Source organism: Pelecanus crispus, chromosome 5 (assembly GCF_030463565.1).
Source record: "Pelecanus crispus isolate bPelCri1 chromosome 5, bPelCri1.pri, whole genome shotgun sequence".
Classification (NCBI taxonomy): domain Eukaryota; kingdom Metazoa; phylum Chordata; class Aves; order Pelecaniformes; family Pelecanidae; genus Pelecanus; species Pelecanus crispus.
In genome coordinates this window covers 1,638,404-1,652,768 of record NC_134647.1, presented here as the reverse complement: position 1 = coordinate 1,652,768, position 14,365 = coordinate 1,638,404, and the positions used below count along the sequence as shown (strand labels likewise).

At 51.7% G+C, this 14,365-nt stretch overlaps 1 protein-coding gene across 1 annotated transcript in view; it reads left to right on the top strand.

Moving 5' to 3' along the window:
• Window positions 1-498: 498 nt before the first annotated feature.
• KCNJ3 (potassium inwardly rectifying channel subfamily J member 3) overlaps window positions 499-14,365 on the top strand; it is a 62,014-nt gene continuing 48,147 nt past the window's right edge. Inside the window, exons 1-2 of the mRNA XM_075710704.1 lie at window positions 499-1,176; window positions 7,265-7,481. Coding sequence (XP_075566819.1) covers window positions 499-1,176; window positions 7,265-7,481 — 895 coding nt within the window. The remainder of the gene's footprint in view (window positions 1,177-7,264; window positions 7,482-14,365) is intronic.

Sequence of the window (14,365 nt, the reverse complement as noted above, 5' to 3'; positions counted from 1 at the left end):
GGGGGGGCGTTGCGGAAGGCGTTGCGCGGTGCGGGGCGTTGCGCGGGGGGGAGCGGGGGGCACTGCGCGGTGCGGGACGGAGCGGGGGGCGTTGCGCGGGGGGCGGAGCTGTGGGCGTTGCGCGGGGGGCGTTGCGCGGGGGGCGGTGCGGGGGGCGGTGCGGTGCGGGGGGCGTTGCACGGGGCGGGGGGCGTTGCGCGGTGCGGGGCGTTGCGCGGGGGGCGTTTCGCGGAGCGTTGCGCGGGGGGCGTTGCGGGGGGCCGTGCGGGGGGCGGTGCGGGGGGCGGTGCGGGGGGCGGTGCGGGGGACGGTGCGGGGGGCGGTGCGGGGGGCGGTGCGGGGGCTCCTCGGCGGGGCCGCGCCTCCCCTGCCGCCGGCTCGGCGTGGGTGGCGGCCGCGCAGAGCGGTGCCTCCGCGCCCGCAGAGCGGCGGGGCCGGGGCCGGGGGCCCTGCGCGGAGCAGCGCGGAGCAGCGCGGAGCGGAGGCGCGGAGCGGAGCATGTCGGCGCTGCGGAGGAAGCTGGGGGACGAGTACCAGGTGGTGAGCACCTCGGCCAGCGGCGGGGGGCTGCCCCCGCCCCGGGCGGCCCCGCGGGGCAAGCGGCAGCGCTTCGTGGACAAGAACGGGCGGTGCAACGTGCAGCACGGCAACCTGGGCGGCGAGACCAGCCGCTACCTCTCGGACCTCTTCACCACGCTGGTGGACCTCAAGTGGCGCTGGAACCTCTTCATCTTCATCCTCACCTACACGGTGGCCTGGCTCTTCATGGCTTCCATGTGGTGGGTGATCGCCTACATGCGGGGCGACCTGAACAAGGCGCACGACGACAGCTACACGCCTTGCGTGGCCAACGTCTACAACTTCCCCTCCGCCTTCCTCTTCTTCATAGAGACCGAGGCCACCATCGGCTACGGGTACCGCTACATCACGGACAAATGCCCCGAGGGCATCATCCTCTTCCTCTTCCAGTCCATCCTGGGCTCCATCGTGGACGCCTTCCTCATCGGCTGCATGTTCATCAAGATGTCCCAGCCCAAGAAGAGGGCCGAGACCCTGATGTTCAGCGAGCACGCCGCCATCTCCATGCGGGACGGCAAGCTCACCCTCATGTTCAGGGTGGGCAACCTCCGCAACAGCCACATGGTCTCCGCGCAGATCCGCTGCAAGCTGCTCAAAGTAAGTGCGGTCCCGCCACGCTTGCCCCGCTGCCGGTGCCCCCGGGGACGGCCCGCCGGTCCCCTCCGCCTCCCCGGCTCTGCGCTGCCCCGGAGCTGCCGGCCTCTCCCAGCGCCTTTTCGGCAGCCGAGCTTCGCCGTCCCTCGCTCCTGCCCGGGGCCACCTCCGTGTCCCTGCGATGCTCTTCAGGCTCGGCCGTCAGGCACCAGATTTACCCTCACCCATCTGATTTACCGGCAGCCTTGTAGGATAATTTTTATATTCAGCGCTGGGTTTGCATGCATATTTATATATTTCTATCAAATGCTAGATTTCCCTGACAAGTAAATACTTCGTAGCGTGAATTCCTCGGCGTGCGTTTTAAAAGGAAGCTGTTTGCCTTTCTGGCGTATTTCTGTGCTGTCAGGCAACGGTGACTCCGGTCAGGCAGAACTTTTTTATTTACATGGTGCATGAACTTCACGGGAAGCAGAATGCCAGGGTTAGATGTTTAAAAATCGTGCTAACGGCCCTGTGTGTCTGGGGAAAATTGCGTGTCTATTTGAGACTTGCTACAGCGGCCGCATATACACAGGGGGGATGAAGTAAGCACCTCGGGGTGGGTGCTCTGCCCTTGGGGTGGGTGCTCTGCCCGGCATGTGGGTGCTGTGCAGGGGCAGGCGGGGTCCCTCTGCTTTCCTCCCCGCTTCTCTGGCTGCCCCCCATGGAGGGATGCTCGTCCCCCGGATCCGGCAAAGCACAAATGCATTTTGCTCAGAGGCTTCTGAAGAAGCACAAGTGCATTTTGCTCAGAGGCTGCTGAAGAAGCACAAATGCATTTTGCTCAGAGGCTGCTGAAGAAGCACAAGCGCGTTTTGCTCAGAGCCTTCTGAAGTTGTCGTGCTTTGGCCCCAGTATGCGTTTCCGACGGGGGTTTATGCAGGTGGCATCGTCGCTGCGGTCGGCGAGGGTTGCAGAGCCCTCGCTGCATCCCAAGCTGCGGGGGAGCCCGTGGCTAAAAGGAGGGGTCGTGCTCGCACTCAGCAAGCCGGGGAGGGGGGAAGAGGAATTTAGAGAATCTCCATAATTTCATTTGCCTCCGTCGTGCCGTGCCCAGATGGTCGCCGTAGCGGGAGACCGGCACCGGTGAAGATGCACTCGCTGCAGCTGACCTGGAGGCGTCTGTTCCCGTTCTTTCCCTTTTGAACAGTCAGCTGGCATCTCAGTTATGCTTTTCCCTGATAGGAGCTAGCCCTGATCGTTTCCTCGTGGCAGGAGTTTAGACGGGTAAATCGCATGCCGTGCAATTAGCCTGGTAAGTAATCAGCGTGTCTTTAGCGGGCACCGCCGTGACCCCTCCAACTGCTTCGTGCGACGAGGCCATCCTCGCTAGGGAGAGGTCGGGCTGGTGCGTTTAGCATCCACCTTTAATAGCTTTAAAGAAGCAAAATGAGTCATTTCCATTACAAATTTTGAAATGAGCCCCCCCTTTTTTTTTTTTTTTTTGAGGCGCCGCAGTGGGAGGAATTGTAAAAGCCGGCGCTCAAAACTTCGGCGCGGACCCAAAAAATTCCCTGAACTTTAAATACGTGAAAGAGCGGCTTCGCAGCTCGCCGTTTCTTCTGGTTTTGTGACAGCAGCGCTGGGGTCCGAGGGGTGAAGGTTTTGCAGCTGCGTAAAAAAAAAAAAAACCCAGCGAGAAACCCAGCGGAGCCCGGGCAGCCGTGCCGTAGCGGCAGCTCGAACAAAGCCAGCCGTGCTTGCGTCGCGGGGCTTCGCTTGCGCTAGGCAAAGGAGCAGGCTGTTTGCGAGGCGTGCCGCTGAGGTGGTGCTCCCCGGCCAAAAAAAAAATAAAGAGGGGAGAAAAAAAGAGGATCGCAGCAGGGAGAGCGATCTCTCTTCCGGTGGGTCCTGCCACGCACGGACGGTCTTTTGGGCTTGCGGGAGCACGAGTGTGTGGCGGGGGGGAATTGCTGCTTCGCTGCTTTGGTTTGCGTATCGCCTTTATGGCAGGCTGATTGCAAAGCCGGGGGGCAGAGCTAATTGTAGGGCTGCTCACGGATTTTCTGCTGAAACGCTTCTTTTTTGGCAAAAGGTTATTCTGCTTGCAAAGTCTATGTAAAATTGGAAATCCCAATACACTCTAATTTTTTTTCCCCTCCGGTAAGCTTAGACCATACTGGAATAAAAAACCAAATACAAAGCCTTAAAAGTGGCAAGTTAGTGCAAAGACCCCTTCACTGTAATATTCACTTTTTTAAATGAATCTCAGGGATTGCAAAGAACTTGAATGAAACTTAGAAGCCCTGTACTTTCCTCCCTACATTACCTTGAGTCAAAAAGAGTCACTCAGGGCCATCTCTTTTGACCAATGTATTGGCTGGAATAGCAAAATAGTCGATAGGACGAGTTCTGACACCCTGCCGTGGGTTGAATGCTGCCTGTAACTCAGGGGTAGCTGTAAAATAATATTTGGTTTGTCTATAACATTTCAGCTCTCAATCTTTCTCTCGATTCCCTTAGAGCAGAAGCAATCCCGCTTCATGGGTACGGCTTCACAGCTGAATAATGTAACACCTGATTTTACTGCGGCTGTAAAATAGGAGGTTTTTCTGACAGACGTGATAGATTGCCCGGGAATCCCGCGAGCTCCAGTGCAAGCGGCGGTAGCGTGACGAGCAGGGGGTGCAGCTCATGGCACCCAGCAGCAGCCCACCCATTTTTAACCTTTTTTCCCCATCCTTTCCTTCCCCCATCTGTGTTCAGGCCTCTGTCTCTGGCCTTTGCCGTGTCCCGCCAGTGCCGCGTTGTCTTTAACTCTTCTTTTTCATCACTATTCCATCTGTCAAGATGTCCATTATATAGGAATTTTTTGCAAATAATAGTTCACCCTGCTTTGTCGTCCTCTGCTGTGCATCGGTAGGGGGTTTTTTGGCTCTTTGGTTCAGGCTAAAATTTTGGGGCAGGTACCGCTGGGTATTCCCCGGATCTTGCTTGGAAAGCATCCCCGGAGAAGCACCACATAAAGCCAAAATGTTTTGGACAGTGGTAGCTGAAGTCGTAGACAGAGGAGCCAGAGCTTTTACACCCAGCCAGCCCTGTGGAGGTCTTCCCCAAACCATTAGCGTCCATAACGAAGCCTGGCGCGTGCAACCCCTAATTGCATTTCCCCGGCTCTGACCTGGGGCCACCGTTTTCCTCTCTCCCAACGCCGAGCCGGGCCGGGGGGGTCCTCGCTGTCCCCCGAGTGACGGCGTCACCCCAAAACGGGCCAGCCTTCGCCTCCCCTTGGCTGTCGCAGCATCGCAGGGGTGCGGGGTGTCTGACGGAAGCGGTCCCCTCCCTCGAGCTGCTCCGTGCCCTGCTTACGGGTGTTACTCGGTGCTCTGCATGTGTTTTCGTCTTTTTGTTGAAAAGTAGACTTCTCTCTAAAGAAAGAACAAACAAAACCCCGCAGGCAGGATATTTATGCAGATGTGCTCTAGATGTTTCTCGGCTCTGATGGCTTTATGTAAAACCGCGCGGCGTGTGCTAGGACGGGATGGCAGAGGCAGGTGTGATGAATCTGAATTTTCACACACAGAAATTAAAGCCCACTTCTTGGCCGAAACTTCAGGGCAGCGAAACACGCAATTGTTTGCTTGGGATTAGATCTCCTTCAGACCCAGCCAGCGTTCAGGGAAAATTTTAAAAATAGAAACCAAATCCTGAGCGAGGTAATCCGGTTTTGCTCTGTCTGCTGCCGTTCGCTCCGAGCCTCCCGACCGCTTCCGACCCTGGGGGGCTTGGCTGTCGCCGCACCCCTCACACCCTCGCTGGGGGCTGCCCCGGGGGCACCCAGTGTCCTCCCACCCCCCCATGGCTGCCAGCGCAGGGATTTTTTTATGGGAGGCGCGGGACTGGGTTTGTCTGGGAGCTGCTGGTGTCACTCGTAGGAGCGCTGAGAGTCCGGAGGTGACGGCTGCGCCGGTCCCCGTCCAGTGGGGCGTCTACCCCCCCAGTTACATACGTAGCACGGCAGATCATAGAATCACAGAATCCTGGAATTGTTGAGGTTGGAAAAGACCTTTAAGATCATCCAGTCCAACCATTAACCCAACACTGCCAAGTCCACCACTAAACCAATTAACGGGAGAGTCGTAATTAATTGCATGTTGCCTGGCTTGCTGGCTGGATTAGTTTTTAATGAAAGTAAAAACTGGGAATCATTAAGGTTGGAAAGGATCTCTAAGGTCATCAGCCCAACCATCAACCCAACACCCCCATGCCCACTAAACCATGGCCCCAAGTGCCACCTCTGCCCATTTTTTGAACCCCTCCAGGGATGGGGACTCCACCACCTTGAAATCTGAATAATGAGGAGAATGGAAACAGAGTTAGAGGAAAAGTTCAAGGAAAGATTACTCTTCTTCCCACAAGCCTAATCGTGCTCCCATTAAAAAAAAAAAAAAAAATCCCATTTCAAGTCAGTGGTATTGCACGATATGGGAAGTTTCGCATCAGCTCAAAATGTCGGGAATGGTGGAGGTGCATCTCAAGTAGAGATTTAACGCTGGGGTTTGGCTGCGTGCGATGAATACAACAGGTTGTACAACTTCTTTTTAAAAATCCTAAAAGCAAATAACGGAAAATAAGTTCTATAATAAATGACCAGAAAGGGCTATGGTGGTCTCTTCCTGCCTATTCATAACATAGGGAGAAGAAATAAAAAGTCGGAATAGCAGCCGGGGAGGGAGCGTTTGGGCAGGGCTGTGCTGATTACAGTGCTCCTTGGGGAGCAGGGATGCGCAGCGCAGCTTGCAGCGAGGCGCACGAGCCGGAGCGCTGAATTTGAGGTTTCAGCTCCGGGCGTGATTTTATGGACCTGTTAGGTAGCTGTTAATTCGTGGTTTATAGTGCCTTAGCAGGCAGCTTGGACCAAAGCGGTAACAGCATCCCCTTCTCCAAGCTTCTTTTGTCAAACGGACAGCGATGTAAAAACTGCCCTGGAGAGGTGTGTGCTCAGCTGTTTTGGGGCTGATGTAGGTTGTTGTTAGCCAGCGCTGGGGAACTCTCTCTTAGGGGTAAGTTGGTAATTAATTTACCCGCTGCCACTGTCTGCAAGGAGTTTCTGTTCGTGGAGGGAGCCTGGAGGTGGTTGTGAGCCCTTGCCTGGAGTCAGTGCGTCGCAGCACGGATTTTGTGAGGTTTTGAGGAGCTTCTGCTTGCCAGAGCCTCAAAGTGCGCTGGCTTCTTCTTCTCCTGGTGGGTGATGCTGCGGGTCAGTGGCAAAGCCATCGCTTGTGTCGGCGGCCGGGGTCCTTCCAGGGCTCCTGTGCTGGTGAGCCGCAGCTGTGGTAAGGTGTGCGTTAGTGTCCTGGTTTTGGCTGGGATAGAGTTAATTTTCTTCCCAGGAGCAGGCACAGTGCTGTGGTTTGGATTTAGGATGAGAAGAATGCTGATCACACGCTGATGGTTCAGTTGTTGCTCAGCGCTGCTTATGCCAGGCAAGGACTTTGCAGCTTCCCATGCTCTGCCAGGGGCACAAGGAGCTGGGAGGGGGCACAGCCAGGAGAGCTGACCCCAACTGCCCCAAGGGCCATTCCATACCATACGGCGTCATGGGCAGTATGGAAACTGGGGGGGTTGGCCGGGGAGCAGCGATCGCTGCTGGGAACTGGCTGGGCATCGGTCGGCGGGTGGTGAGCAACTGCATTGGGCATCACTTGCTTTGGATATTATTATTGTTATTATCATTATTCTATGGTTGTTATTATCATTACTATTTTACTTTATTTCAATTAGTAGACTGCCCTTATCTCAGCCCAGGAGTGTTTCTCACTCTCACTCCTCCGATTCTCTCCCCCATCGCACCGGGGCAGCGAGCGGCTGCGTGGTGCTGAGCTGCTGCCCGGGGCTGAGCCCCGACAGTCAGCAATAATTCATCCCTGCTCTGCACGGCTCTGGGTTTCCACCCGTTTCACGGCCGCGTGGCTGGAGCGGGGTTTGCCTCGTGTGCCGGGCGGCGCGGAGCGCTGGCAGAGATGCGGGATGCTGCGCGGGTGCCTCGGTGGTGGCTGCTCCAGCAGTGATGTCTGTCTTTCTGTCTCTCCCCTCGCTGCCTGTCCAGTCCCGCCAGACCCCGGAGGGCGAATTCCTCCCGCTCGATCAGCTGGAGCTGGACGTGGGCTTCAGCACGGGAGCTGACCAGCTTTTCCTCGTGTCCCCGCTCACCATCTGCCACGTGATAGACGCCAAGAGCCCCTTCTACGACCTCTCCCAGCGCAGCATGCAAACGGAGCAGTTTGAGATCGTCGTCATCCTGGAGGGCATCGTGGAAACGACGGGTGAGTAGAGAAAGCAAATGCTCGGCGAAGCAGATGTCACCCCGCAGGTCTTACCACCCGCGTTCGAAAAACCGGGTGCTTTGGATCGCCCTTTAATGCAACCACACGGTCAAATTTTGCAAATGCTTTGAGACAGCCGAAGTTGTGCTTTCCTACGAAGTGGAAGGGTTCGGGGGGATTTTTGCCAGTGCGTCTGTTTCCAAGGCGATGCGCTCCGGTGCTCCCAGCCAGGCGGAGAAACCTCGGTGGCGGTTGCCGCCGCGGCTCGGCGGTGCGGGGCAGGGGACGCGGCGGCGGGGTCGGTCGCGCTGTGCTCCCTGCGGCATCGCCCGGCAGCGACGCTGCGGCTCGGGCCAGGGCTGGGGACGGATGCTCCCGCAGCCGGCGAGCGCCTTGCTTCGCTTCCCAGGCTCGCTCCCTGCCGCAGGGGAAGTGCTTCGGGGGGATATTCAGAATATCTTTGATCATTTTTTGCGGTCCATATGCCGGCGTCGCGGTGTTTCTGTGCTGGGCTGCTTTTCCAGCGCAGGAGGCAACCTCCGAGAGCCTGAGACTGCAGTGTTCCAGTGTTGCAGGGAGGCTGGGCGCAGCAGGTGAACCGTCCGTGCCGTTCAAGAAATGCTCCCTGATATTTCCAGAAAAACTCCCTGCTATTAGCATAGCTGGCTCGTGTACGGATTTCAGGGCTGACAGGCAGACCAAAGCGCTCCAAGTTGGTTTTTCTTTTTTCTAGCAGAACCGTTTTAAAACAGAAAAGATTGAAGAAAAGGGATTTTTGTAAATAGCTCATTAGAATTTTAAAACAAAGTGGCGTGTTTGTATACTTTTGAGTTTATTTTTGTAAATATTTCAGACTTAGGCATTATACATGGAACAACAACAACAAAAAAAAGGTATTTTCTGGATCTGTAAAGCCTAACTCGTATAAACTTGCAAATTTTGTGCCCTAGTTTTATAAGGTGAGATGACTGTTGGGTAAAATAGAGCAAAATGTGCTCTACCTTGATAAAACATGGGGGGATGAAAGGGTTTTAAAGTTAAAAAAATATTTAAAAATCATAGAATCATGGAATCGTTGAGGTTGGAAAAGACCTTTAAGATCATCCAGTCCAACCATTAACCTACCACTGCCAAGTCCACCACTAAACCAATTAAGGGGAGAGTCATAATTAAGTTCATGTTTTCTGGCTTGGTGGCTGGATTAGTTTTTAATGTAAGTAAAAACTAGGAATCATTAAGGTTGGAAAGGATCTCTAAGATCATCAGTCCAACCATCAACCCAACACCCCCATGCCCACCAAACCATGTCCCCAAGTGCCATGTGCCATATGTGAGTAAATGGGAGAGGAGGAGGCTATAGAGCTGGAGGGCGGCTGGACTGGAGGAGAACCAGTATCAGCGGTGGCGAGGGCACGTAAATATGGAGATGGAGGTGCTGGAGGTGGTGGTGAGGTGGCAAAAGGCCTGGCTTCATGGCACTGCCTTTGGCACAAGCACTGGGGGGTTATTTTAAGGTGCAGCGCTTCTCACCGATGGTTTCCAGTAGGTAGCTTTTGCTGAGCCTGGTTGAGGTAAGGAAAACAAGAGCAGACGCGAAAGGAAAGGGCAATCTCATCTAAAGGATGCCCTGTTTTTTAAAGAGAGGAGGGGTGGACACTTAGTAGGTTTAAAACCTGCAGAAAGCCAGGATCCATCTCTCTATCCTGGTGCTCTTCCAGCAGATCCTTTGTTGCACTTTCCACCTCCCCTATCATTCACCTTAAAGCCAAAACGCATCTGGCAAGACAGAGGTCTTGCTGTGGGAACAGACAGGAATGCATGTACAAAAGTGTGCAATTCTTGTTTACTAATGTACATTATACATGTCAAGAAAATGGGAAAGGTTTCATATGGGCTGTGTACCTGAATACCTCTGCTAAGGTAAAAGGGATTTAATTCAGCGGCAGTTTTCTGCGTTGGGTCTGACGCTGTGAAGCGTGACCGCTGGAGCTGGGCTGACTGAAGGTCAGGAGACATCAACCTCACCACTGATAGCACGTCTCATGCAAAGTAGGTTTCTTCTCTTTGTGGAAATAATATATTGCCGAAACGTTCCATCTAAGCTGTCTTAACTTATGGTTTGCATCTAACAGCCCACAGCCACCCCAGAACAGAAGGAATAATTTGAAGGGGACTGTTCGAAATGTCACGAAATAATTTGCAGCTTAACTCTGTTGGATGTTTTGTAGATGAAGCCAGGAGGAGACTTGGTCTGTGCTTCCTTCCTCCTCGGTGTAAGGCAGCTACCTGCCCTCGCTGTAAGGCGTAAATGGTGTCAGAAGTGCAATACTGGTCTTAAATGTCTGCCGGCATGGAAAGAACAGAAATAACTTGCAGTTGTTTGGAAGCCAGGGCGCTATTTTTGGTTAGGTGTAAAAACGATGCTTGTTTTTTTTTTTTGTCTCGGAAAGTCCGTGAGTAGGTCATACATTTGAAAAAGGCTTTTCCAATTAATTTCGATTGCGTGTGGCTGGCGAGAGAGCGGTGGTGGGAGCGGGGGGGTCTCACGGGGGCTGAGCGAGCCCGACTGATCCGCGGGTAGTTCAGGGGAGCCCTGCAGTGATGAATACGCAGCCTGCGGGAAGCAGGTCGGAGGAAGATTAAATAAGCTGTGGTTGATTTGCAAATGAGCCAAAGTTACAGCTGCGAGCGTTTGAAGCGGGGAGTGATCCGAACCGAACGGGAGAGGGGTTTTGGGTCTCTTTGTGTGCCTGGTCCAGGCGACCGGAGGAGAGGAAGGCTGGGTTATGTATGGGATGACTTCTGCAGCTAGCACCAGCCCAGCTGGTCCTTCAGGCAATGCTCCTGCCTGCCTTTCAGCCCCTCCGGAGGTATGGGCAGCCTTTCTGATGGATGCTGTCTTAGCCCTCGGCTGTGATGCCTTATATTTTGAGTTCTGAAGTACAATCACAATGTTCTGTTCGCCCTACTGGGAGCGGTATTTAATTTAATTATGAGTGAAACCCCTGCAGATAGGGCAGCAGCCTCCAGGGAGCAAGTCTCTCCTACAGCCCTCTTCGTAGGACGGGTTTCTCTTGCATAGGTAACATAGATGTTCACTGCAGAGTGAAGAACCTTCTGCCTTTGTAGTGGTTATCCATTACCCTCCTATCAATTACTGCATGAAAAAAACCATCATGGCTTTGTATCATTAAATTGAATTGAAATTGAATTGGATTTTGAAACTCAGAAGACTGCATTTCGATACTGGAACGCAATGGAAATGGATGCATTTGTACAATGGTGCAGTCTTGGCATTTGGTTTATTTAAAAAGGCGAGAGGTCCAAAAGTTAAACTGAAGTCGGGTAGCGATGCGCACCCCTTCCCGTGCCGACGTCGTGCCGGCTGCGTCCCCATGCTGCTGCAGACCAAGGCAGCGCTCTCCTGGGAAACCCTGCCTGGGAACTGTTCTTTGAGTTTAAAATTGGACTCCAGCTCTAATGTTTGCCTGTGAAAACAGTTAATTTCACTTGGATGTCTTCATTCCCAGCTGGGGAGATGTGTACTGGGCAGAGTAGCCGTTTTAGGAGAAACTTTCCACCAGCGCTAGATGTGCTGCTTGGCTGCTGTGCCGTGCCTCCTGGCTTGACAACCAGTTCAGAGGATCTGATAAAATAACACAGCTTCTGCACGTAGTCATTAAGCAACCTTATAACACAGCCAATTTTCGAAAGCTGCTGTCTTCTTTTTTTTTTTTTTTTTTTTGTAAAATTGACTTGAAGAGCACCAATACCATGGAGATAAATTGTTTTCTGACCCGCTCCAGAAACGCGGCGCAGAGGAATTGTGCTATTTGCTCCCGCTGCCGAGTCCCTACAGCGTTGCGCAGCGGAGCAGCCCCTGCCTGGGCTGTTAGGAGGTTCCTACCCCGAACCTTTGCTAATGGTAATTTGTAGCATATTTAACAGAAAAGGCTTTGATATTCATCAAAGTTCTTCAACTTGCAGAGTTTAAAGGGGGAGCTAGTGCTTTCAGCCTACACTCCTGGTTTGTTTTTCAAGTAAATTATTTTCTGTGTCTGCCTGAAAAGTGCTGTGAAATTGCGCTCAGATCTACAACATCCTTTGTAAAGCAGCGAGTTGCGCGCGTCTCTGGTGTCCTGTGGAGATCTACTGGCCCCAACGTCAAGAATTAGATGTCGAGCAAATAATAATACATAACAAAAATACTTATTTCATGGTATGCTCTTAGCACTTCTTGTTGTAGTGACGTGACAGAAGCAGCCTTTAGTCTGGAACTGGAGGAGGCAGAAATATCTGTAAAAAATAAATGCAGGCTTCTTGTTCAACAAAGAAAAAATAAGAGAGAATTGAAGTCGCTGGAAGGATCAGTGGGGTGGATTCAGGGCTCTTGACGTGTTTTGACATGCTTCAGCCTTTACCTATTCTATAAATCATGATTTCAAACTATATTTAGCAATACTGTCGCATTTCTGCATTCATGTGTGATCGTAGGGTGCCATAGGACGTAGCGTTTGGGAGGCAAATCATGTCGGTCAGGTTACGCCAGGACAGCACAGTTGAAGGGAAAGTCATCTGGTGCTGCCATTTCCCATATTATTCCTGTTCCGGTCCTCCGGCATCTCCGTCTGGTGCGGGCCAGGGTGCAGGTGTCTTACACAGTATAAAAAATAGTAGTAGGTATTGAATATTTCTCTCTCTAATATAACCTTGTATTTATAATAAATAGGGATTTAGGAATCCTAATAGCATTTGATTTGAGTCAGCTCTGTCTTTTGATAGGGACTTAGAGCCTCTTGGTTTTCTTTAGCAGGTGCTTATGAAGACGTGTTTTTTTTTCTCTGACTGTTTTCTGCTTTAATCAGTTGACTTTTGATATGCAATGTTACCAAGGGATTTACAGAATTAGTAAATATATACAATAAATCTTGTTTTGACTGTCTGCGGGGACAGTAAAGATTTTTTTGAGGAGTCTAATGAGTTGTTTAAGCAGGATCTTCTTGCTTATAAATCCCATTTGGCTGATTAAAATCACCATTTCCGATGCCTTCTCTCATTAAATCATATAAAAATGATTTCTCATAGATGCCTCCCAACTTGATTAAGTTCATTTACTGCCTCGTCACTGAAATTTTAATTTCTGGAAATATAAACATTTCTTTATGCTTTCCTTACCCTGCTTAATTACAGCTTTTAGGTTGTTTAGATAATAACACGTGGAAAGCGGGAAGCGGGCCCAGCGCATCGCTAGAGGGGAGGAAGCTGGGGGTCTTCGGAGCCCTCCGGGCAGGGCTGAGCTCAGCAGAGCCCGCCCCTCCTTCCCTCCCCGAGGGGAGGTGTCCCCTTCCAGCCAGCCCTTTCTTCTAGGAATGTCGTGGCTCAGCCCCAGGCAGCAGCTCAGCACCATGCAGTGCTCGCTGCCCCTGCCCCGGCGGGATGGGGGAGAGAATCGGAGGAGTGAGAGTGAGAAACACTCCTGGGGTGAGATAAGAACAGTTTAATAATGGAAATAAAGTAAAATAGTAATGAAAATAGTAAACAATAAAATAATTATAATAATAACAATACCCAAAGCAAGTGATGCCCAATGCAATTGCTCACCACCCGCCGACCAATGCCCAGCCAGTTCCCAGCAGCGATCGCTGCTCCCCGGCCAACCCCCCCAGTTTCCATACTGCCCATGACGCCGTATGGTATGGAATGGCCCTTGGGGCAGTTTGGGTCAACTCTTCTGGCTGTGCCCCCTCCCAGCTCCTTGTGCCCCTGGCAGAGCATGGGAAGCTGCAAAGTCCTTGACTTAGTGTAAGCACTGCTCAGCAACAACTGCACCATCAGCATGTTATCAACATTCTTCTCATCCTAAATCCAAACCACAGCACTGTGCCTGCTACTGGGAAGAAAATTAACTCTATCCCAGCCGAAACCAGAGCAGCAAAATATCTCAAGTGGACAGATTTTCTTTTTTTTTAAGTCACGGGAAGGGTCATGGCCATGGATGCTTGAGGTGACCATGGGTGGCTCCTGACTCTCCTCTCTACCTCCTGCCCAACCCGCAGGCTGAAACTCATGCGTGGGGAGTGCTCTGAGGTCATCCCAACATCCCAGGAGCGTTCCCTGGGGATGCTGGAGGGTGCTCAACGCTGTGGTTTGTTTCCATTTTTCTGGAATGTCAGTCAGCAACGGGAGAGTTTCACAGCTGAGATGTTCAAATGGCTTTTCAGAAGCCAAAGATGGTTATGATTCATAAGGGTAATTGCTAATCAATTAGAGTTACTTTTGATATATATTCAACCCCTCCATTATTATGATAGCATATAATTTTGAAGAACACTCAAGCATTTATTTTCAAAACCTATTGTCCTGATTTCACATTATTGTGATGGAGAATTTTAAGCTCTGTTGTCAGCAAACCTTCCCGGTGGTGTTCGTGGGGAGAACAAGTTTTGACTCTTAGGCTGGATTCCCCTTCTGGAGCTTTGCCTCTGCATGCATTTAGGAGTACGTAGCCTTTCACAATTGCTGTATTATCCTGCGACTTACCGATAAGCTGCTGAAATGGCTAAAAAAATGAACAGTTAATAAGAACTTGAAATGTACAGAAATCTGGCAGGAATGGTATATGCATCCATTTTCAAAACTCATTAAATGTTATTTTGGAAACCTTTTAACATCATTTTCTGATTAAAGAAATCAAACAGCCTGCCAGGCTTTTTAATTAAATAAATAGAGATGGAATCAAAGGCTTATTCCACTGGTTTTACTTTTAAAAACATGAATATCTTCAATTATGAAACTGTGGGCCTCCCTAGGAAGGTTTCTCTCAGAAACAGATACACGGGAATGATTTCAAAGCCGAAACAACTTGGGTGAACAAAGAACTGTAA